This window comes from Mobula birostris, chromosome 14 (genome assembly GCF_030028105.1).
Source record: "Mobula birostris isolate sMobBir1 chromosome 14, sMobBir1.hap1, whole genome shotgun sequence".
Taxonomy (NCBI): domain Eukaryota; kingdom Metazoa; phylum Chordata; class Chondrichthyes; order Myliobatiformes; family Myliobatidae; genus Mobula; species Mobula birostris.
In genome coordinates, this window is record NC_092383.1 from 76010713 (window position 1) to 76035307 (window position 24595).

The 24595-nt window shown below is 43.3% G+C and overlaps 1 protein-coding gene across 4 annotated transcripts in view; it reads left to right on the plus strand.

The window, feature by feature from the left end:
* Positions 1–24595, plus strand: part of ikbke (inhibitor of nuclear factor kappa B kinase subunit epsilon) — a 61764-nt gene that overhangs the window by 1312 nt on the left and 35857 nt on the right. For all 4 annotated transcript variants that reach the window (XM_072278696.1, XM_072278693.1, XM_072278695.1 and 1 more), the window contains exons 2-9: positions 3732–3854; positions 9240–9380; positions 9944–10073; positions 10927–11108; positions 13519–13679; positions 16055–16165; positions 18393–18572; positions 23633–23829. In XM_072278696.1, the coding sequence (XP_072134797.1) occupies positions 3768–3854; positions 9240–9380; positions 9944–10073; positions 10927–11108; positions 13519–13679; positions 16055–16165; positions 18393–18572; positions 23633–23829 (1189 nt within the window). In that variant the 5' untranslated portion in view covers positions 3732–3767. The remainder of the gene's footprint in view (positions 1–3731; positions 3855–9239; positions 9381–9943; positions 10074–10926; positions 11109–13518; positions 13680–16054; positions 16166–18392; positions 18573–23632; positions 23830–24595) is intronic.

Genomic DNA, 24595 nt, shown 5'->3' on the forward strand with positions numbered 1-24595 from the left:
TGAGGTCGAGCAACCCCAAACTGAGTTTGGCCTGATTATGGCAGTAGAGTAGACCATGGGAAGGCCATGTCTTAAAGGAAATGGGAAGTCAAATTCAAATGGGTAGTAGCTACTGGGAGACCTGCCTTTTGTGGTGGACAGAGTGTAGCTGCTGAACAAAGCATCTCCCTAATCTGAGATGGTGTAGAGGAGGCTGCATTGGGAGCACTGGACACAGATTCACAGATAAACTGTTAGGGATATGTGCCTCCCTTGTCCACACATCCCTTCCCATTGATCTTCCTCCTTCACGTGCCTCATCTGCAAGGACTATTTGGGATGAGGCAGGAGGTGCAGCACTTGTCCTGCTTGCAGTGATAAGTGCCAGGAGGAAGATCAATGGGGAGGGATGTATGGACAAGGAAGTTGTGTAGAGAGCAAACCCTGCAGCTAGTGGAGAGGGAAAGGTGTGCTTGGTGGTAAGATCCAGTTGGGAGATAACAAGTTGTGGAGAATGATGTGCTGGATATGGAGCCTCATGGGGTGGGGGGTAAAGACAAGGAGAACCCTCTCCCTACTATGATGGTGGGGAGAGGGCAGAAGGATGGGAAATGGAGGAGGTGCTGGCGAGGACAGCATTGATGTTAGTGGAAGGAAACCCTCTTTCTTGGAAAAAATGGGGACCTCGCAGATGGAAAGTGTCATCTGAGGAATGGATGTGGTAAAGGCTGAGAAACTGTGAGAATGGAATAGTATTTTTGCAAGTAATAGGTTGGGAAGTGATATACTCAAGATAACTGTAAGAGTCTGTAGGTTTCTCCAGTGTTATTTTGGTTTAACAGTGCAATGCCCCACTGGGCTGCTTTGGAGTATCAGAATTTTGTGTACAGGACTCTGGAGTGAAACTTAAAACCATGAATTTGAGAGGAGCCAGTGGATGAAGTTTATTTGATCTCACAAAAGGCAACCAATCAGATGTTGTGATAAAGGTTTGTGGACTGAGGATGACAATTATGCAGATGAAGGCAGGCATAGAGAGGTGGAAAGAAATGAGTGGGAGCAGGGACTAGACATTTGGCATTCATGGCTGCTCAGTTGTTCAGTAAGCTGACGGGTCTTTTTCAAGTGGGCAAGTCTAAATGAGTGGGGTATCTCTGGGATCATTGAATCTACAGGAGAGCAGCCAATGTAATCAAAAACCCCACCCACCCAGTTATTCTCCATTCTCTCTCCTGTTGGACAGTAGGTATGAAAGCCTGAAAGCACATGCCACCAGACTTGAGGACAGCTTCAGTCTCACAGTCATTGTGTTGAATGGATCTTTCATGTGCTTAAGTTAAATTCTTACCCTCTCAATCTATGTCATCGTGACCCTTGCTCTTTATTTGTTTACCAGAACTGCATATTATCTGCAGCTGCTCTCTAGTGGTAATTGGTTTATTGTTGTCACATGTACCAAGGTGCAATGATGAAGGGTGTCAACCGGAAAAGCCTGTTTTACTGATTGACTTGTTGAGTTCTTCCAGTGTTTTGTGTGTGTTAGACTGAAGAATCTCTGCCTTGCTTGCCAACTGTACAGAACATTCCAAAACCTAAATACATTGAGGTAGTACAAAGGGAAAAGCAATGCAGAGTATAGTGTTGCAGTGACAGGAAGTCAAATTAAAACCAAATTCAAGTTTAATTACCATTCAACCATACAGGAATACAATGCTTATAAAAAGTATTCACCCCCCTCTTGGAAGTTTTCATGTTTTATTGTTTTACAACATTGAATCACAGTGGATTTAATTTGTTTTTTTAAATACGGATCAACAGAAAAGACGCTTTCATGTCAAAGTGAAAACAGATTTCTACAAGGTGATCTAAATTAATTACAAATATAAAACAAAATAATTAATTGCATATGTATTCACCCCTTTCACGTCCATATTTAGTAGATGCATCTTTGGCAGCCTTGAGTCTCTGTGGATGAATTTTTCCCCATTCTTCTTCATAAAACTGGTCAAGCTCTGTCAGATTGCCTGGGGATTATGAGTGAATAGCCCTTTTCAAGTCTAGCCACACATTCTCAGTTGGATTGAGGTCTGGACCCTGACTTGCCCACTCCAGGACATGTTTTTAAGCCATTCCTGTGTAGCTTTGGCTTTATGCTTGGGGGTCAGTATCTTGCTGGAAAATATCTTCCCCCAAGTTGCAGTTCTTTTGCAGACTGCATCAGGTTTTCCTGTAGGATTTCCCTGTATTTTGCTGCACTCATTTTATCCTCTACCTTCACAAGCCTTCCAGGGCCTGCTGCAGTGAAGCATCCCCACAGCATGATGCAGCCACCACCATGCTTCACGGTAGGGATGGTGTGTTTTTGATGACCTGTGGTATTTGGCTTACACCAAACAGTGTTTAGTCTGATGGCCAAAAAGCTCAATTTTGGTTTCATCAGACCATAGAATCACCTTCCAGCTGACTTAAGAATCTCACGCATGCCTTCTGACAAACTCTAACTGGGATTTCATGTGAGTCTTTTTTTCCAACGGTGGCTTTCTCTTTGCCACTTTCCCATAAAGCTGCGACTGGTGAAGCACCCGGGTAACAGTTGTTGTATGCGCAGTCTCTCATCTCAGCCACTGAAGCTTGTAACTCCTCCAAGAGCTGACATGGGTCTCTTGGTGGCCTCCCTCACTAGTCCCCTTCTTGCACAGTCACTCAGTTTTTGAGGATGGTCTGCTGTAGGCAGATTTACACCTGTGTCATATTCCATTTCTTGATTGATTTAACTGTACTTCAAAGGATATTCAATGACTTAGAAATTTTCTTGTATCCATCTCCTGAATTTTGCTTTTCCAAAACCTTTTTGCAGAGTTGCTTGGAGTGCTCTTTTGTCTTGGTGTAGTTTTTGCCAGGATACTGACTCACCAGCAGTTGGACCTTCCAGATATGGGTGTATGTTTACTACAGTCATTGAAACACCTTTAGTCTCCTTTGGAGATGTGGAGCTAATCTCCGTTTATCCAATTATGTGACTTCTAAAACCAATTGGCTGCACCAGTGATGATTTGTTGTGTCATATTAAAGGGAGGGGGCGGAGTGAATACTTGTGCCATCAATTATTTTGTGTTTTATATTAGCAATTAATTTAGATCACTTTGTAGACATCTGTTTTCTCTTTGACATGGGAGTCTTCTGTTGATCAGTGTCAAAAAAGCCAAATTAAATCCACTGATTCAATGTTGTAAAACAATAAAGCATGAAAACTTCTTGGGGCGGCGGGGGGAGAATACTTTCCATAGGCACTATGTATGTAAAAGTACGTGTGTGTGTATGTACATGCACTGTCTCATACTGAGAGATCAGCTGTTCATCTTTATCATACAAGAGGTCTGTTTTAAAAAAAATCTTGTGAAGAAGAGTAGAAGCCGTTCTTGGGCCTGGTGGATGCGTGTCTTCGGGCTTTGTATCTTCTGCTTGATGGAAAGAGAGGAGAAAAGGTGATAAATAGGGTGGGAAGCCTCTTTGATTTTGCTGGCTGCTGCACCATATTCTGTACCCTCTATTCTACTGAGGTCCATCATAATTTTCTGCACAGAGTAACACGCACAAAATGCTGGAGGAGCGCAACAAACCAGGAAGGAAACGTGGAAAAGAATAATCGGTTGATGTTTTGGGCCAAAACCCTTCATCGGGACCAGAAAGGAAGAGGGAAGAGGCTTAGCTTTTCAGCCCTAGATTCTGATTTATTGCTTTGCTTCTAATAGCCAGAAGAACCCTAAAGTTTATTTCCTAAACCGGGGATGCAGAGCACTGCGAATTACCTCTGGTTACTCAGTGATGTCCTCGGGCAAGGAGCAACTGCAAGTGTGTATAAAGCACGTCGCAAGGTACAGTACATTTTACCTCCTCAGATTAAGTTTAAGCACCAAGCCTTGGGTAGCAATTGGGACATTTGGATAAACAAGGAAAGTCGTGGGAAAATTGGTCTCTTCACCTGGATGAATTTGAGTAAATTACTGAAAAATCAGAATGGTTAGTGGATATCAACAGGGATTGAAGAATAGGGTGAGAGAGTGTGGTTGGGAGGCAGGGATTGGAAGCAGGATGGGATTGCAGGAAATAAGAATAGGGCTGGGAATAGGATGAGGGGATGGGATTAAGAAAAGGTTGAGAGTGAGATTGGTGAGGATGTTGAGAGGAAAAGTCTAAGTAATTTTTTTTAATCAAAGTCACCATATACTATTTTGAGATTCATTTTTTGCAGGCATTTCCAGGAAAGGTTGGGAGTAAAATGAGGATGGAGTGTGGAAATGGGTGAGAGTGGGATAGAGGGAGTGAGAGGGTAGGGTTCGGAGTAGTGGGAGGTTGGGGTTAGGAAGTGGGTGAGAGTGGGCTTGGGAATTGGGTGGGAGGTTGGGCTTGCGGAATTGAACGGGAGCTGTCTTGCAGTGAGCTCCCATGGCTGACAAAGAAATTATAGCCAGAATCTTTAGTTAATTAGCTGGTTGAAACCACTGGTCTTCAGGTGGTTCTGTGGGATCCTTTACAACTTAGCGGATGGATAGAGAGGATGCAGAGAGATGACCATTTCCAACAGCAGTTTGGAGAGGGGTTCTCCGATTTTTCCAACTTTAGATGGATCTCTACTTTGTCTCTGTGTGGAACTGCATCCCCATGAGGAGTTGACACTTTCAGAAGAAGGGAAAATTACAAATACTTGAAATAATTGGTGATGATGACTCAAATCTCAGGAAATGGTTAAAATTGGGGAACAGGGTATAAGACCAAAGCACTAGTTTTATCTAAACAGTAATGGTCACAAGAAATTCACAAGCAGGACGATTGTGCAATAAATGGAGACACTGAATTGAATATATTTTGAGAGAAAGGTTAGATCTGGCCCTTGGATTGAGAGTCCAAATTGGAGAAAGGCCAATGTTGATAGTTTGGGAAAGCATCTGGTAAGTGGATTGGGGCAGGTTGTGTTCTGGCAAAAGTGTACCTGGTAAATGGGAGCCCTTCAAAAGTAATATTTGTGAGTACATAGTCTGTATGTTCCTGGCAGGATGAAAGGCAAGGCTAATAGATTTGAGGGATTTTGAGCCCTGGTTAAGAGAAAGGTTCATAGCAGGTATAGGCAGGAAGGAGCAAATGAGGTACTTGAATATTTTTTTTAAAAATACAGCAGAACACTTAAAAAGAAATCAGGAGGGCTAAAAGAAGGTGCGAGGTTGCTCAAGCAGACAAAGTGCAGGAGAATCCCAAGGGCTTCTACAGATATATTAAGAGCAAAAGCAAGGAACAAAATTGGTTCTCTAGAAGATCATAGTGATCATCTATTCATAGAACCAAAAGAGACCTTAAATTGATTTTTTTTTGGCATCTGTATTAACTCGGGAGATGGACAGCATATATAATTGAAGCAAAGCAGTAGTGTGTTCATGGACTATATACAGAATACAGAGGAGGAGTTCCTTGAGGGAAATTAGGGTGGATAAATCCCAAGGGCCTGACTATATCCTCCCTTGGAGCCTGTGGGAGGCTTGTACAGAAACTGCAAGGGCCTTAGCAGAGAAATTTCAAACATCCTTAGCCACGAGTAAGGTGCTGGATGATTGGAGGATAGTTAATGTTTTGTTGTTTAAGAAAGGCTCTTAAAAATAGGCGAATAAATTGTAGGCTGGAGAAACTGAAATCGGTAGTGGGAAAGTTATTGGAAGGTATTCTAAGAGCCAGGGAGCAGCAGTAGATGGTTGCCTCTCTGATTGGAGACCTGTGACTAGTGGTGTGCCTCTGGGATCAGTGCTGGATCCACTGTTTGTCATCTACATCAATGATTCGGTGGATAATTTGGTAACTTGGATTAGCAAATTTGTAGATGACAGCAAGATTGGGGGATGTAGTGGACAGCAAGGGAAACTATCAAAGCTTACAGTGGGATCTGGAACAACCGGGGAAAATAGGCTAGAAAAATGGCAGATAGAATTTAGACAAGTGTGATGTGTTGTACTTTGGGCGGTCTAACCGGGGTAGGAATTGCACAGTGAGTGTGAGGGCACTGAGGATTACATAGAACATAGAATAGTACAGCACATTACAGGCCCTTTGGACCACAATGTTGTGCCGACCCTCAAACCCTGCCTCCCATATAACCCCCCACCTTAAATTCCTCCATATACCTGTCTAGTAGTCTCTTAAATTTCACTAGTGTATCTGCCTCTACCACTGACTCAGGCAGTGCATTCCTCTCACCAATCACTCTCTGAGTAAAAAAACCTTCCTCTAATATCCCCCTTGAACTTCCCGCCCCTTACCTTAAAGCCATGTCCTCTTGTATTGAGCAGTGGTGCCCTGGGGAAGAGGTGCTGGCTATCCACTCTATCTATTCCTCTTAATACCTTGTACACCTCTATCATGTCTCCTCTCATCCTCCTTCTCTCCAAAGAATAAAGCCCTAGCTCCCTTAATCTTTGATCATAATGCATACTGTCTAAACCAGGCAGCATACTGGTAAATCTCCTCTGTACCCTTTCCAATGCTTCCACATCCTTCCTATAGTGAGGCGACCAGAACTGGACACAGTAATCCAAGTCACGAGGAAATCTGCAGATGCTGGAATTTCAATCAACACACACAAAAGTTGCTGGTGAACGCAGCAGTCCAGGCAGCATCTCTAGGAAGAGGTACAGTCAGGACTCCTGACGAAGGGTCTCAGCCCGAAACGTCGACTGTACCTCTTCCTAGAGATGCTGCCCAGCCTGCTGCGTTCACCAACAACTTTTATGTGTGTTGACAGTACTCCAAGTGTGGCCTAAGCAGAGTTTTATAGAGCTGCATCATTACATCGCGACTCTTAAACTCTATCCCTCGACTTATGAAAGCTAACACCCCGTAAGCTTTCTTAACTATCCTATCTACCTGTGAGGCAACTTTCAGTGATCTGTGGACATGTAGCCCCAGATCCCTCTGCTCCTCCACACTACCAAGTATCCTGCCATTTATACTTTGTACTCTGCCTTGGAGTTTGTCCTTCCAAAGTGTACCACCTCACACTTCTCCGGGTTGAACTCCATCTGCCACTTCTCAGCCCACTTCTGTATCCTATCAATGTCTCTCTGCAATCTTCAACAATCCTCTACACTATCTACAACACCACCAACCTTTGTGTCGTCTGCAAACTTGCCAACCCACCCTTCTACCTCCACATCCAGGTCGTTAATAAAAATCACGAAAAGTAGAGATCCCAGAACAGATCCTTGTGGGACACCACTAGTCACATCTCTCCAATCTGAATGTACTCCCTCCACCACGACCCTTTGCCTTCTGCAAGCAAGCCAACTCTGAATCCACCTGGCCAAACTTCCCTGGATCCCATGCCTCGTGTCTTGCTGAATAAGCCTACCATGTGGAACCTGTCAAATGCCTTACTAAAATCCATGTAGATCACATCCACTACGCTAACCTCATCTATATGCCTGGTCACCTCCTCAAAGAAGTCTATCAGGCTTGTTAGACACAATCTGCCCTTCACAAAGCCATGCTGACTGTCCCTGATCAGACCATGATTCTCTAAATGCCCAGAGATCTTATCTCTAAGAATCTTTTCCAACCGCTTTCCCACCACAGATATAAGGCTCACTGGTCTGTAATTACCCAGACTATCCCAACTACCTTTTTTGAACAAAGGGACAGCATTCGCCTCCCTCCAATCCTGCGGTACCATTCCTGTAGACAACGAGGACATAAGGATCCTAGCCAGAGGCTCAGTATTCTCTTCCCTCGCCTCGTTGGGCAGCTTGGCGAATATTCCATCAGGCCCTGGAGACTTATCCGTCCTAATGTATTTTAACAACTCCAACACCTCCTCTCCCTTAATATCTACATGCTCCAGAACATCAACATCACTCATATTGTCCTCACCATCATCAAGTTCCCTCTCATTGGTGAATACCGAAGAAAAGTATTCATTGAGGACCTCTCTCACTTCCACAGCCTCCAGGCATGTCTTCCTACCTTTATCTCTAATTGGTCCCACCTTCACTCCTGTCATCCTTTTGTTCTTCACATAATTGAAGAATGCCTTGGGGTTTTCCTTTACTCTATTTGCCAAGGCCTTCTCATGCCCCCTTTTTGCTCTTCTCAGCCCCTTCTTAAGCTCCTTTCTTGCTACCCTATATTCCTCAATAGACCCATCTGATCCTTGCTTTCTAAGCCTCATGTATGCTGCCTTCTTCCACCTGACTAGATTTTCTACCTCACTTGTCACCCATGGTTCCTTCACCCTACCATTCTTTATCTTCCTCACTGGGACAAATTTATTCCTAAAATCCTGCAAGAGATCCCTAAACATCGACCACATGGTACATTTGGTCCATGTGGTACATTAAGTACATTTTCCTGCAAAAACATCACCCCAATTTAAACCCACAAGTTCTAGCCTTATAGCCTCATAATTTGCCCTTCCCCAATTAAAAATTTTCCTGGATTGTGGTAGAGCAGAGAGATCTGGGAATACAGATCCATAATTCTGGAAGTGGCACTACAGATAGATAGGTTTGTAAAGAAAGCTTTTGAATCATTGGCCTTTGTAAATCAAAGTATTGTGTACAAGAGTTGGGATATTGTGTTGAAGTTGTTCAAGACATTGGTGAGACCTAATTTGGAGTATTGTGTGCTAACTACCGGAAAGATGTCAATAAGATTGGAAAAAGTGCAGAGAAAATTTGCAAGGATATTGCCAGGAGTTGAGGACCTGAGTTATAGGGAAAGATTGAATAGGCTAGGATTGTATTCCTTAAAGAGTAGAAGATTGAGAGGAGATTTGAGAGGTATACAAAGTAATGAGGGGTATAGATAGGGTAAATGCAAGCAGCTTTTTCCTCTGGGGTTGGGTGGAATGATAACCAGAAGTCATGGGTTAAGGATGAAAGGTGAAATGTGTAAGGGAGACATGAGGGGGAATTTCTGCACTCAAAGGGTGGTGAGAATGTGGAACAGGCTGCCAGTGGAAGTGGTGGATGCAAGTTTGATTTCAATATTTAGGAGACATTTGTATAGCTACATGGATTGGAGATGCATGGAGAGCTATGGTATGGATGCAGGTCAACGGGACTAGGTAGATTTAATAGCTTGGCATGGACAAGATGGGCCACATGGCCTGTTGGTGTTGTGGAGACACTGAAGTGCCTGATGAAATGATAAATGGGTTAAATTTTGCTGTGCTTTCCCCTGTTCTTGTACAGTTTGTAACTGTTTCAACATCTACTTCACAGCAAACTGGAGATCATTATGCTGTCAAGGTGTTTAATCATGTCAGTTACATGCGCCCTTACGAAGTGCAGATGAGAGAGTTTGAAATGTTACGCAAATTAAACCACAAGAATATTGTCAAGCTGTTTGCCGTGGAGGAAGTGGTGAGTTCTGTATTGTCACCATGTAGAAAAAATGTTGTTTAAAAATGAGACAAGTTTTTTTTTAAAACCTCTGCTCCACATCCAATTACTCCCCTCATTCACCACCAGAATTTGTAATGAATACCACATGAGGATTACCTAAGAAACAACACGTATCAGAGAAATTAATCTTCTGTTGCTCAAAGACTAGCTCCAAGATCCCTGAAACTATTATATTCACCCTCCCCAATCCTTGCTCTAAACATCAGTTAAGAAAGGGAATCCTCCAGACCTCTGGTAAGCAGTTAACAAAATAACAAAAAAAAAGTTTTTTTAGGTTTTCGTCTCACCTAAGGGAGAAACAGAATACTACTTCTGTCCCTAGAACCCCAATAGATCCCAAGATCCACCAAGTGCACTCATTCCAAAACCTCACAGCCCGCTGGTTGTCCCGGATCGGTCTTTACAAGTGACCAGTTGCCAAATGCGATGTGGACACCAACCCAGGCGCAGTCGCCTTGCATGTTGGTCCCTCAGTCCTGAATAGTGAAATTCAGACATTCTTCTGTGTGCCCATCCACCAGGGAAGCACCAAGCAGAAGGTCCTTGTGATGGAATACTGTGCCGGTGGAAGTCTACTCAATGTTTTGGAAGAATCAGAAAATGCTTTTGGCCTTTCGGAATCTGAGTTCCTGATTGTGCTGCAGAGCGTTGGTAAGACTCAGCTGATTGCATTTAGTTTGATTAAAGTTGGGATGGTCACAGGGTGGTGGGAGGGGTGGGGGTGGCGGAATCTGGAAAATTGGTGGCTGGGGCAGGAAGAAGTGAAAGAACTGAGGGAAACGTCTTCTGTTGGGCAGTACCCACTCTCAAGGGTGGTGGAGCATAGCAGCAGTAAGGGCCACAGTCTTCCTGGCTCAGTCATGACCTCGAGTGCTGTTTGTGTGGAGTTAGCACAGAGGCAATCATTTCCTCTCATGTCCTAAAGAGGTGTTAGTGCGATAACTAGCTGCTGTAAATATTGGTGTAGGCAGGAAGGTGCGAGAGGAGTACAATGGGTGGAGGAGTTGGAGGACATGGGAGATGTAAATGCCTCTTTTGAGTAGTAAGGGATTTATTGAGACACTCTTTGAATGTCCAGACAAACCTCTCACTTCCAAGTCACAGGACACTAAACAGTTTCTAGGCTATCTGAACCGTATTGTCATCACATTACATTTTATGTCAAATCCAGCTTGAGCAGTGGAATAACATACTGTGTACCCAATGTACTATTTACATTAGGAAACTGCAATCTGCTTTATTGCTGTAAGCATTGTGCTGAAGAGGTCAACCCTGAAAAGATTCAGGGTGAAAGTTTACCTGATTACTTTCACTCTATGTAGGCAAGAGGCTGTCTCGTTCAGTTATGATGGGAATAAGAGTCATTTCAAAAGTGACAGCCTGACAGTTGGATCTTGACTGGATATTATTTTTTTTTTTCTCCTCTTTCGTTGCAACAATTCGCTCTTTCAGAATCCGAGTCAAGTTTATTATCACTGATGTGTTCTGAAATTATTTGTACCAGTTGCTGGCATGAATCAGCTGAGAGAAAATGGAGTTGTGCACCGAGACATTAAGCCGGGGAACATCATGCGAGTAGTTGGAGAAGACGGTCAATCTATCTATAAACTGACTGACTTCGGAGCAGCCAGAGAACTGGAGGATGGTGAACAGTTCATGTCACTGTATGGGACTGAAGAATATTTGGTGAGTTATCATTCCAATAGTATCGTTAGTATGTCACTGTATCTGTAAAGGTGAAGAATGCCATGAGCATTTTTTATTTCTAAATGGATTAAACATTGTCCATGTGACAAGCTCTGCCACAGTTGAAGCTGATGATATACTGTTACTGACTGTGCTTAAATCCAAAGTACATCAAATATTTGGGCGAAAGTCCAAATCAGAATCGGGTTTATTAACACTGACATAAGTCATGAAACTTGTTGTTTTGCAGTAGCAGTACAGTGCAATATATAAAATGTATGATAATTTACAATAAGAAATATACAGATAATATAAAAAAAATTGTGCAAAAATAATGTAATGTTTATGGACTGTTCAGAAATCTGTTGGCAACTGAAAGTTGGTGTAGTCAAATTTTCCACCTTCCACTGAAACTTAAAGGATGAAGCATCCTTATCATAAAAGGGTCATTTCAGAGTGGTGGAGAGATTGAACAGAGTTTATAGAGCCTTATGGGTCCATGTATATTTAAAAAAAAAATAATAATAGTTCTAAATCGCTTGGACTGGTGCAAAAGATAATCAAAATGACTGGCCTCTGTCTGGAGTACATAAGAGAGCAGAAATTATGGTTAATGTCCTGGTTATGTTGGAGCACTGTTTGTGGTCCGGACACCACACTTTGTCAAACACATTAAGCATAGACTTTCAATGATCTCAGATTCCAAGGGTTATGCTTCAAAGGCAGATAGCACAAACTATATTTCCTAGTCCTTAGAAGGATAAAGACTGATTTGACTGAAGTTTTACTCAATTACTACTCCATATATCACGAATCTTCTCTTGGGACTAACGTTAATGAGGTGTTGATAGTGAGGTGACAGGGACAGAGTTCCATTGCAGCTGCTCAGGCAATGAAAGAGTCTATGCCTCCATTCAGCACGTCCTGGGCGACATTTAGGCATGGCCAGATGAACATCAAGAAACACTAGTACATGAGAAAGTTGAGCCATCTACTCTTGACATTCAATGCAGTTACCAGCACTGAGTCCCCACCATTAAAGTTGTAGGGATTTTCCATTGTACATTCTGCGGTGATTAGCTCCTGACCACCATCATCCAGGGTGCTCAAATGTGATGGAATGCTCGTTGCGTGCCTGGTTAAGCTCCAGCGGCCCCAAGTTCAATATCATCCAGGACAAAGCACCCCCAACTCACCCACTCCCACATCCATAGACACAAACATTCACTTTCTCCACCACCAGCGTAGAACGTTTGCCATGCCATCCATCTGCAAAATGCACTGTAGTTACATGTCTGCCTCCATAACTCTTCCCAGACTCATCCCCTCCCTCAGCAAGGACAGGAGCAGCAAGTGAGTAGAAACGTGGGCCCCTTCAGGATCCTATTGAAGAGAACAGCGTCCTGACTGGGAGATATATTGTCAGTGTATATATATTCCTTCATCTCTGTCAGGTCAAAATCCTGGAACTCCTAACACAACAGCGCTGTGGCTGTAGCTGCAGTTCTCTTGGAGGAGTTTTGAAGATGGCAGCTCATAACCACCATCTTGTGAACAATAAGTCATGGTGATAAATGGCTGTCTTGCTGGCAAAGTCCGTGTCTTCTGAGTGAAAGGTCAATGTCAACCAAGATATGAACACTTCAGTGGAACCTTCTGGGCTAATGGTAGCTTGGTGACAACACGAGTTCATGGGAGGAAAATATTCAGCTTCATGTGGGTATCAGTAACTGGCTTTCCTGCTCAGAATAAGAGCTAGGTGCCCTTGTCTTTCATTCTTGTATGACTATATGGATACTCAATGGGAGAATGACTAATTTTTAAAAAGTGGTTTGAATAACTTACATTTTTTGCCTTTGGATTTAAGTTGGAAATTACTAGCAATGCTATCATTTATTCCTATCCCTAACTGCCCTTGTATTGAATGGCTTGTTGGACCACTTCAGAGGTCATTTATGTTCACGGGTCTGAAGTTGTAGATGACCAGACTGGGGTTATAAGATTAAGCGTCAGGACAAATTTATGTTGCATTCATGTTCTGTGCTGAGTTACCTGAGGTCAACTAATTGTCACGGGAGCAAGAGAGGGGAAATAATACTTTGGTGACAATTACTAACAACTCTTCAGAAATGCTGTTGTGTGGACACCAGATAAAATGAAGGGTACAGTCATTCTAAGTGAGCCAGCTTGTTGACGCTGTCCACCTCAAGTGAGGCATAAAGATTCGTACTAGAAGGATTCCATCTTCTGTTGATTAGCATTCCAGCCAACGGTTAGTCCCGAATGGAAGAATAATTGGAGAGTGTCTGTCAGCAGGGATGGAGCTTGAACAATTGGATATGTTGAAGGTTTTTTTTCCACTCTCAGCACTCTGTCAATGCATCTTAACTATCTGTCTGTGTTTTCACAGCACCCAGATATGTATGAGCGTGCTGTGCTCCATAAACCCCAACACAAGAAGTTTGGAGTCACTGTGGATCTGTGGAGCATTGGTGTGACCTTTTACCAAGCAGCTACTGGCAGTCTACCTTTCATTCCATTTGGAGGGCCTCGCAAGAATAAGGAGATGATGTATGTCAATTTCAAAACCTTTCTTGTAGTACTCGGTGCAATTTTCCATTCCCATATCGACCATCTATCATTTCTAGCTTGGGTAGTTTTCTTATCAAATACACTATCTTTTTTCTTTCTTAGACCAAAAGGTGTGGGAGCAGAATTAGGCCATTCAGCCCATCGAGTCTGCTCTACCATTTGCTTGTGGCTAATTAATTTTCCCTCTCAACCACGTTCTCTTGCCTTTGACACCTTTACTAATCAAGAACCAATCAACCTGTGCTTTAAATGTACCTAAAGATGTGACCGCCACAGCTGCGGGTGGCAATGAATTCCACAGCTTCACCACCTGTGGTGAAAAATTCCTCCTATTCGGTGTCTTTCTATTCTGAGGATATGCCCTCTGGTCCTACACTCTCCCACTATTTGAATTTGTCGCTTATCCTGACACATCAAAAGTGCGTTGGCTGAATCACACTCTGGGACATCCTCCAGTCCTGAAGCATGCTAAAGAGAGGCTTCGCTTTCTGTTGTACTATCAATTTATTAATCATTTCCATCCAATCCCATTACATCTACAATTGAAATAGACTGCAGTACCTGGAAACTTAAAATAAAAATCAAGAATACTGCAAGTTGAGTAGCATCAGTGGATCATTCACATGTAGAATAGAAGACCTGTCTTACAAAATTACAGAAACAACAAATTTCAGACAAATACATATCAGGAGTTCAGAAAAAAAATGACAGTAAATACTTAGAAAGCTTAAAGGATAAAAGAAGCAATGGCACTGTTGTTTGTGATGTATATGATTTGGGCTGATTAGGAACTTTACAGATGACACAATTAGTTGAGTGGTAGATGGTGAGGATTTGCCATTACAGGATTCAGCTGGATGTGGACCAGTTGGAAACGTGGGAAGAAGTGGCAGATGGAGTTTAATCCAGCAAGTGTGCTGTGTTGCACTTTGGGTAGTTACATTTCAGAGAAAAGTATACAGTAAATGGAGGAGCCCTTTGGAGCACTGAGGTATGGAGGGTTCTTGGGATGCGAGTTTATAGTTCTCGGAAGGTGTCAATACTAGTTGATAGGGTAGTAAAGAATGCAAATGGCATGCTTGCAGTCAAAATACGTTTATAATCAAAGTATATGTATGTCACCATAAGTAATCCTGAGATCCATTTTCTTGTGGGCATACTCAATAAGTCCATAATGGAATAATAACCAGAATTGAATTAGTGAAAGACCACACCAATTAGGGCATTCCACCGGTCTGCAAAAGACAACAGTGTGCAAATATAAAAATAAGTAATAATTAATAAATAATATTGAACGTGAGCTTAAGAGTCCTTGAAAGTGAGTCTGTAGGCTGTGGGAACGCTACAATGGTGGAGTGAGTGAAGTTGTCCTCGTTGTTTCAAGACCATGATGATTGAGGTGGTAAAAAACTTCTGGTGGTGAGTCCTGAGGCTCCTGTACATTATTCCTGTTGGCAGCATTGAGAAGAGGCCATGTCCTGCGTGGTGGGAGTTCCTGATGGATGTTGCGTTACTGTGACATTTCGGTCAGTGAGTATAAAATTTGGAAAGGCATGTTGCAGCTGTATAAAACTCTGTTCAAATCAGATTTGGAGTGTTATATGTAGCTCTGGTTGCCACGCCACTGGAAGGATGTGAGGAGGATTTGGAGAGGGTACATGGGAGGCTAATCAGAATGTTGCCCGGATCAGTGAATATCCTCTCTCAGGAGAGTTAGACAGATTTTAATTGTTTGCCCTGGAGCTTCGGAGGTTGAAGGGTGACCCGACTATTGCAATATTTAAAATTATGGAAGCCATAGTATGAATTATCAGTCTGAATCTCAGGGTGGTAATGTCAAATGCTCCAAGGTCTTAAGTTTAAAGTGAGGGAGGGAAATTTTAAGTGATTTTAGAGGCAAGCAATTTTTATCCTAGTGTTGTAGGTGCTGAGGATGCACTGCCAAAAGAGGTGGTGGAAACAGAAGTGATGGTGACATTTAAGAGGCAGTCAGACAAATGCATGAACAGGCAGTGAATTGAGCATGTGTACAGTTTAAACGGACATGGTTAGCACAGAAATGGTGTGTCAAAGGGCCTCTTCATGTTCTAAATGGGACAGTTGCATAAACAAAAGATGAGTCTGTAGATGGTATAATTAGGAACAGCGGGATCATTACAATTGTCGGTGTTTCTCCCCCATTCTGCACAGATATTCAAACTGGCCTTTGAATTTGCAGCTATCTGCCCGCTACAGTCCTATCATTGTCCTGAACTCTCATTACTTAATGAATTAGCTCTGTCTCAATGTGGAAGCACTTGGTTCGTCTTGGAGGTTGGCTAGTTCTTTACCATCTCAAAATCCTTTAATTCCAGGTATAAAATCACAACAGAAAAGCCAGAGGGAACCATCGCGGGAGTGCAGCACAGAGAGTGCGGTCCCGTGGATTGGAGCAAGGAGCTGCCAATCACTTGCAGGCTCTCAGTGTAAGATGGTATTGGTATTTGAATTGGTTTATTATTGTCACTTGTACCAAGATGCAATGAAAAGCAAATTGTTCATTGAATCATTACACAGTGCATTGAGGAAGACCATGATATAGCAATAACAATGTACCATAAAGTGTGTAAAATGCTGGAGGAACTCAGAAGGCCAGGCAGCATCTGGGAAAAGAGTACAGTCGACATTTCGGGCTGAAACCCTTTGGCAGGACCCCTATATAATTCGTACTGTGAAGTGTAATAACTACAGAGAAAGTGCAGTGCAGGTAAACAATAAAAACAAAAACTAGGTAGTTATAAGGTCAGGAGTCCACCTTATTGTACTAGGGGACCATTTAATGCTCTTATTATAAAAGGAGAGGAGCTGTTCTTGAGCCTGGTGGTATGTGCTTTCAGGCTTTTGTATCTTCTGCCCGATTGAAGGGGGAGAAGAGAGAGTATTCTGGTTGAGTGGATCTTTGATTATGCTGGCTACTTTACCACGTATGGACAAGCCTGTGAAAAGGAGTCCACGTGCTCTACAGTTTTTTGTTTCTTCTTTGCATTTGAGTTTTATCTTGAAGCAGCAGGCTCATTACCAGTTCTTGACCAATTTGAAAAGTTGGGAGAACAGAATCTTGTAATTTTGATGTCAAATTTATCGGGTTACTCTGCAGTCCCAAATGTAATTGAACTAACCCTTAAGATGCAGCAGAGGGATGGGAGAAGGATATATTAAACTGCTTGGGCTTGGTCCACATACAGTTGCATCATAGATGGACTGATGCACATGATAACGATCAAAGAACATTAGCATGAAGTATCATCAAGATGTAGTTTGGCCTGAATCAAAAGGTTCGCTGTGCAAGCAAACTGGAAGACTGGGGCGTGAAATGCTGGCAGATAATGATGTGGAGTTGTTCACATGTACTGCAGGGATCTGTGTTTTTTTTTTAAAGGGTGTCAGAAAATGATGGGTGGGTGGTGATGGTTCCTTGCATGATCTGCAAAAAAGATTGTACTGAGGCCTCTGCTCACCTCTCAACCAACACCAGATCAATTAGCTAGGCTCTTGCATATCCCTTTAAAGTAACTGAGTTTTACAGTGGCTGATTGTCATTAGGACATAGTTCCATGGAGTTTACCTCTTACTGGTGTTTAGTTCACAATGATTGATCCTCACTGGCATGAAGGTTCAATAAACATGGACCATAACTGGGGTACAGTTCCCCAGGTAATGAAGTTCTACAATGACTGCACCTCTCTGATATTGAGTGCTGTAGTCATTGATTTTCATGCAGTGACACTCATTGTATAAGTTCCACGTTCACTCACTCCCATTAGCTGATGATCCAGCATCCAACGGTCAGAACTGCAGAATGGGATCTGTAGCTGTGGATGCTTCCTGCTTGGGTGTACCCAAACCTTATTTCTAATTCTCACTGGATGAGAATAGCTGGCCTCCTACATTCCTGTTTACTGTGACATAGCCTGGCAACCACGCTAGGGTGGAAAGCAAGGGGTTGTGCTGGAGTGGAGAGGAGACACCAACGGGAACAGCCTAGATAATAGTTTGAAAAAGGGACTAAAGTTTGGAGACACATTGCACTGGTATTTATTCAAAAATAAAACCTTCACTAAGTTAAGCCATGAACCAACTCGAATTCAATAATAGTACCAGAAATTATGAAGCGATGAGGAAACAAATGTCTTCACTCAAAAGAAAAAAAATGTCTTCACTCAAAAGATTTCTAGCCTTTGGAATTAAGTCATTAGAGGGCTGTTGCTTAAATAAGCACTATCAGGATCAAGGAGGATAGGTATTTTGGAGATGACGCAGCGACATGAGATTGCAGATGCTGGAATCTGGAACAGCAAACAATCTGCTGGAGGAACTCAGCAGATCAAGCAACATACTGTGCGAGGAAAGGAATTGTTCTGATGCCAGGTTTCAACATGAAACATCGACAATTCCTTTCTTCCTACAGATGCTGCTTGCTCCTGAGTTCTTCCAGTGGATCATCAGTTGCTTTAAAAGATGTGTGGTTGGGGTGGGAAAGTGGCAGCCATAATCTTACTGAATGGTCAAACTGTGAGGTCACATGCTCCAATCTTGCTTCTAATTCTTACTTTCCTGTGCTTCTGATTTTGTTTTGTTGATAGTATCTGCAGCTTGCGTTAAGTATAATTCACCAGCCTTGATTCTTTTTCCTCTTTTGTAATCTTGCTCCAGAGGCTTGAAGCTTCTACTAGTTCCCATCCTCGCCAATATCCTGGAGGCCGATCAAGACAAGTGCTGGGGATTTGACCAGTTCTTTGCAGAGACCAATGACATCCTCCACAGAACTGTGATCCACATCTTCTCACTGCCGCAAGCTACGATGCAAAAAGTCTATGTCCATTCCTACAACACGTAAGTATCATGGTTTATCACCATTTTTCTAAGCTTAATGATTTGGTTTGGCGAGAAGTTCTGGATCACCCAGTGGTAAGATCTATTCCAAAACAGGGTAGATAATTGAGGCGATGGCACTATAGTCACCTTCAAATCTAAGGACAGGTTCCCGATGGGAAGATTGGAATGTGTACTATATATTACCATTCCAGTTAATGCATTAATTTACTGTATATCATATAGCCTGTACTTTTTCTAGCCAGTTTTTAAAGGAGAAGAATCGTGAATAAACTCTTCTCGGGCTTCCAGCTGGGTACAGGTATCGATTTTTAACTGCCATTTTGATGCTGAACTCTGCCATCTTCATCAGGGATGATGCCTGGGTAAGTCTAGTCAGGTGGTAATTATACCTCTGTAGTCCGTCCCTCCTGATTGGTTAGTCCTCATCCAATCAGGTTTCCACTCTCCCACCTGGTTTTCAATTGAATTTCAGTTCGTACTTGAAGCGAGACCTTCGTCTTTGTTTAAATTCTTTTTTTCTCCCCCCCCCCCCTCAGTTTTATTTCAATGGCTTCCTTTACCAGGTAGTCCCAAAAACTATTGGCACAGCACAATTGTGCCATTGAAGCCAATCTTGTGGCCATTGCGAATGCAGTGTTTTGTTACTGTCGATTTCTCCAGGTAACCCAAATGGATACACCTCCCGTGCTCCTTGATGCGGGTTTCTACCATGCGTCCCATCTGGCCAATATACACTACTCTGCATTCACTGAGAGTCCTGTAAGTGCCAGCCAACCTGAGTTCCAGGCCGTTGTTAACCTGCTGTCACTTGAGCTTCCTAATGGGTTTGCGGATAGTATCAATCCGGTATTTCTTCAGGATCCTGGCAATCCTTCCTGAAACCATGGAAATATAGGGAAGGCAGGCAGTAGCAATGGGTTCTTCCTCATTGTTAGAGTTCCTGGTTTTTCTGTCAGCCCTTTTTAAGGGCCTGATTGATTTCCTTCACCTTGCAGCCACTCTGTAGAAACATCGTATATAATCATATTTTCTGGGGGCGACTCTCCGGGTCTGAAATACTTTCACATGGTTAATCGAAGTACAAAGAACCACCCTACTTTGGGAGGCATGATGGTAGCTGTTACTGTAGAGGTACAAGTCCGTGTGAGTGGCTTTCCGATAGACACCATGTTCGAGGCTACTGTCCAGTTTCCGTCATATTAGAATGCCCAGGGATGGGAGGCAACTATTCTTCTCCATCTCCATGGTAAATTGAATGTTTGGGGGTATGCTGATAATTGTGGAACCGTTGGAGTGCCTGGAATCCATCTGGCCACACCACAAAGGTGTCATCAACATATCTGAAGAAATATTTGCAACATAAGGGCGACAAACTCAAAGCCCTCTCCTCAAAGTCCTCCATGTAGTAATTAGCAATAGTCGGCAGCAAAGGGAACTCCATGGCCACCCCGTCCATTTGTTTCTAGTAGTTCCCCTTGTAGAGGAAGTATGCCGATGTAAAGGTGTGTTCAAAAAGGCCAGCCTTACCCTTGTCATACCTTGGCTGCAAGAGATCCAAGCTGTCCTTAATGGGAACTCTCATGAACAGGGACACCACGTTAAAACTGACCATTACGTCCTCCGGATTTAGCTGGATGTTGGTTATTGTTTTAATGAAGCTGGTCGAATTCATGATGCGATGCTCTCAGCTCCCAACGAAGGGAAATGGCATGGTCATTAAATGCTTAGCGAGGTAGTAAGTCAGCAAATCTATCCCATCAACAATGGGTCTCGGAGGGACCCTCCTTCTGTATCTTAGAGAGCCCGTAAGGTCTTGGTGGTACTGGTGCTTGAGGTGAAAGGGTCTTGCAGATGTCTGCTGGGAGTCCAGATTTCTTCAGTAAAGCAGAGGTCATCCTGACAATCGAATCCATGGGATTCCGCTGTAGAACTCTGTAGGTGGGATCGACCAGGAAGTGTTGGATTTTCCTGTGGTATTCCTCGCAGGACACCAGGACCGTTGCACTTCCTTTATCTGTTGGTAAAATCATGATGGCTGGGTTTTGTCGTATTGCCTGGAGGACCATCTGCTCTCATTTTGTAATATTCAGTTTTGGCTTTTAGGGCCACGCAGACCTCTGTGGTATCCGGTGGTAGTTTTCAGATTGCATGCTCTACTCATCAGGACTACAATGGCGGAGATGTAGCTCTGGGGACCGGAGCAAAGGTTAGCCCATTGGTGAGGACAGATCTAGTTGCCTTGTTGGTGCTTTGCCCAGTTTGATTGATGACAGTCCTTTCTGGGTCCAATGGTGAGATGACTGCACTTTGTTCTGTTTGTTGATTGTATTTCCTGACCTGCTTCGAGTACCCCTTTGTGAAACTAGTTCACCTTAGGCAGCAATGGACCTGTCAATGTACTCCCAGTCACTAGGAGACGAGAGCTGACAGATTCAGGTAAATACAGTAGTCTGTGTTGATGTCCAGAGCAGATCTAATGTAACGGATACATTCCCTAATCCAGTGGTCCCCAACCACCGGGCTGCAAAGCATGTGCTACTGGGCCGCGAGGGAACGATATGAGTCAGCTGCACTTTTCCTTATTCCCTGTCGCGCACTGTTGAACTTGAACATAGGTTTGCCAACTGTCCCATATTAGCTGGGACATCTCGTATATTGGGCTAAATTGGTTTGTCCCATACGGAACCGTTCTTGTCCCATATTTCCCCCGCTAGGGTAGAGCGTTCCTGTGAAACCGTTAGTAAGCCAAAATTCCGTAAAGCGAAGAAGCAATTACCATTAATTTATATGGGAAAAATTTTTGAGCACTCCCAGACCCAAAAAATAACCTACCAAGTCATACCAAATAACACATAAGACCTAAAATAACACTAACATATAGTAAAAGCAGGAATGATATGATAAATACACAGCCTATATAAAGTAGAAACAATGTATGTACAGTGTAGTTTCACTTAACAGAATCGGGAAGATTAAGCCAAAACCGATTTGTAGGAAAAAAAAATTGGCACGTACACGCATGCGCACACAGGTGCCCGCGTAAGGCTTCATGGTCATGGTAGTCTTTCTCAGGGTAAACACAAGTGTCCCGTATTTGACTGCTACTTTTGTCCCTTATTTGGGAGTGAGAAAGTTGGCAACCCTACTCGAACACCTCGCCGCACCCCCCCCCCCACCGCCCGCCGGCTGGTCCGCAAGAATACTGTCAATATTAAACCGGTCTGGGGTGCAAAAAAGATTGGGGACCCCTGCCCTAATCAGTACTTGGCTAGCTCATCATAGAATGTGTTTGGCCTCTGGAGAAACCGCTGCGGAAAGGAATTGCATTATTTATTTAACTATTTATTCCTTGAAGTACAGTACAGAACAGTCCCATCTGGCTTTTTGAGTTGCACTGCTCAGCCATTCCCCAATTTAACCCTTGCCTAATCGTGGGACAATTTACAATAACCAGTTAACCAGCCAGTACATCTTTGCACTGTGGGAGGAATCCGGAGTACCCAAAGGAAATCCACACGGTCATGGGGAGAACATACAAACTCCTTAAAGCAGTGGCAGGAATTGAACTCGGGTTGCTGGTACTATAGAGTTACGCTTCACTTTGCCACCCCTTCTTGCAAAGTAATGTCAACTGACTGATTTATTAAGCTTGCAATGAATAGTTGCATATGCACCAACAGGACTGGTAAAGCTCATTTGGGATCAGAGGTATAGTAAAACCAATAATTGATCGATAAAGTTTAATCCCAGTAAGTGTAATAATGTAATACACAGGGTGAAGTGTAATAAAGGCAGAGCATCGACCGTGAATAGCAGAGCCCAAGGGGCAAGAAGGAACACAGACTTTGATCCACAAAGGTGGCAGAAAAGGTAGATGGGAACCTTGAAGAAACCTAATTTACTAGCTGATCAATATCGTTGAGTAACCTAAGACTACCCTTCTCACCATCAACAATCTCCTCACTTAGGAGGTAGAGGAGTTTGACGTCACCACACCACCAGGTTCAAGAACGTTTATTACCCTTCAACCAAAAGGCTCCTGAACCATCATGGATAACTTCACTCACCTCATCACTGAAATGATTCCACAACCTCTGGACTCACTTTCAAGGACTCTACAACTCGTGTTCTCTGTCTGTCTCTCTTATGTTTCTTTGTTCTGCTATGAACACCTGCAAGAAATGAATCTCAGTAGTATAAGGTGGCTTGCATATTTTGACGATTAATTTACTTTAAACTTTGACTTTATCTCGCGGGTTGCTGGGTATGTGGAATTGCCTGGCCTGACAACCAATTGTGGTTCTGCTTCTCTGCTGCTCCGTCTCTGCTGTCGTCCCCACCTCCAGTTTATCAACCCTGATCCTGTGAGATTAAACAGGCTCTTTCTGTATCTCCTGCCACTGGAGATTGTGCAGCCCCATCAGTGGTCTGACAGTCTGGCGTGCTCATTGTCATCTCTCTCACAGTGCAACTGTGAGGTGTTAATGATGACACTCCACTTTTTTAAGATTTTTCTTCCTTTAATGTTTTAATTTTGCTTGAATGGCAGAATGTCACTGCAGCAATCCTGTTCATAAGCAGAGCCACCAAACGAATAAAATTCACTGGAAAAGAGAAAGCAAACAATAAAAAGACCAAAGCAGCATGCACAAAATACAGAAGGAACTCAGCAGGTCAGGCAACATCTATGGAGGTGAATAGATAGTCAGTGTTTCAGGCTGAGACCCTTCTTCAGGACTGAGAAGGAAGGGGGAAGATGTCGGAATAAAAATGAGGGGAGGGGAAGGAGGCTAGCTGGAAGGTGACAGGTGAAGCTAGGTGGGTGAGAAAGGTCAAGAGCTGGAGAAAGAATCTGATAGAAGAGTGGACCCAGGGGTAAGTGATAGGCAGGCGAGAAGAGGTAAAAGGTCAGAGTGGGGAATAGAGGGGTGGGGGTGGAGATTAGTTTTTTGGAAGGAGAAATCGATATTCATGAGGGTATAGAGAGTTGGATGGTTGCTGTTGGATCAATCATCGTCTCAGCATCAAATTGTTGCTGCCGCTTTTTATTTTCCCAGAATCAATATATTGAAGGATGCCATTTTTAGACAGACTGACATACCAGCTCCCGATCAGGAGTTTATTCATGAAGGGCATTGCTTGGAGCTGGACTTGGTCCAGCAGGTGAACTTGGTACCAAGAACAACAGAGGAGAGGCCAATCATTCTGGTGAGCAAGGAGCAGAAGGCACCCATTGGAATCGTATACAAAGAGCGTAAGTGGTCTGTTTGAATGTAGGGTTCTTGATTCGGTTTGTGCAGATGTCAACATTCATATTTTTTCATTATATCAATTAGATTTAATAAGTTTCCCTGGTCAGCCCTCCTCTGCAGTGCGAATGGAAGAATGTAGGATGCCACCATTTTGTTACTTTAGTTCGCTTCTCCCTGTCCGTATGTGGTATATACTGTGACGTTCATGTGCAACCTTCAAAGGACTTGCAAAGCCATGTGGGTTGGTTGTTGTGAATTGCCCATAGTGAGCAAGTGAGTAACAGAACCCAAGAGAAGTGATGAGAATGAGGGAAGGATTATGGGATCAGTGTCAGATTAATGTCAATTGGGGCTTGGTGGTCAGTGCAGACTCAAAGATCAGCCTGCTTCTAGTTGACTCTACTCCCATGTATTTGTTAAGCAGAAGTAGTGGACGATAGATGAGACCAAAGGACAATGAGGCACTCCTTTGCTAATGCTCTGACAGTACAGATCTCCCTGAATGGAAGACTAATAGAATGGAAAAATGAGCTGAATCATCCAGTTTAACAAGGGCCTGACACTTGCCTGTAAATTGGGGCTGCAACAAGCATCACATGGTGATCTTTGGCAAGCCTTCGGAGCTTCTGAGTGTGTGTGTGTGTGTGTGTGTGTGTGTGTGTGTGTGTGTGTGTGTGTGTGTGTGTGTGTGCGTGCGCGCGCCTGCCCGCCCGCCTGCCTGCCTGGTGGCAGATAATACACAGTTCAGTGATTACTTGTGTTTGGAGT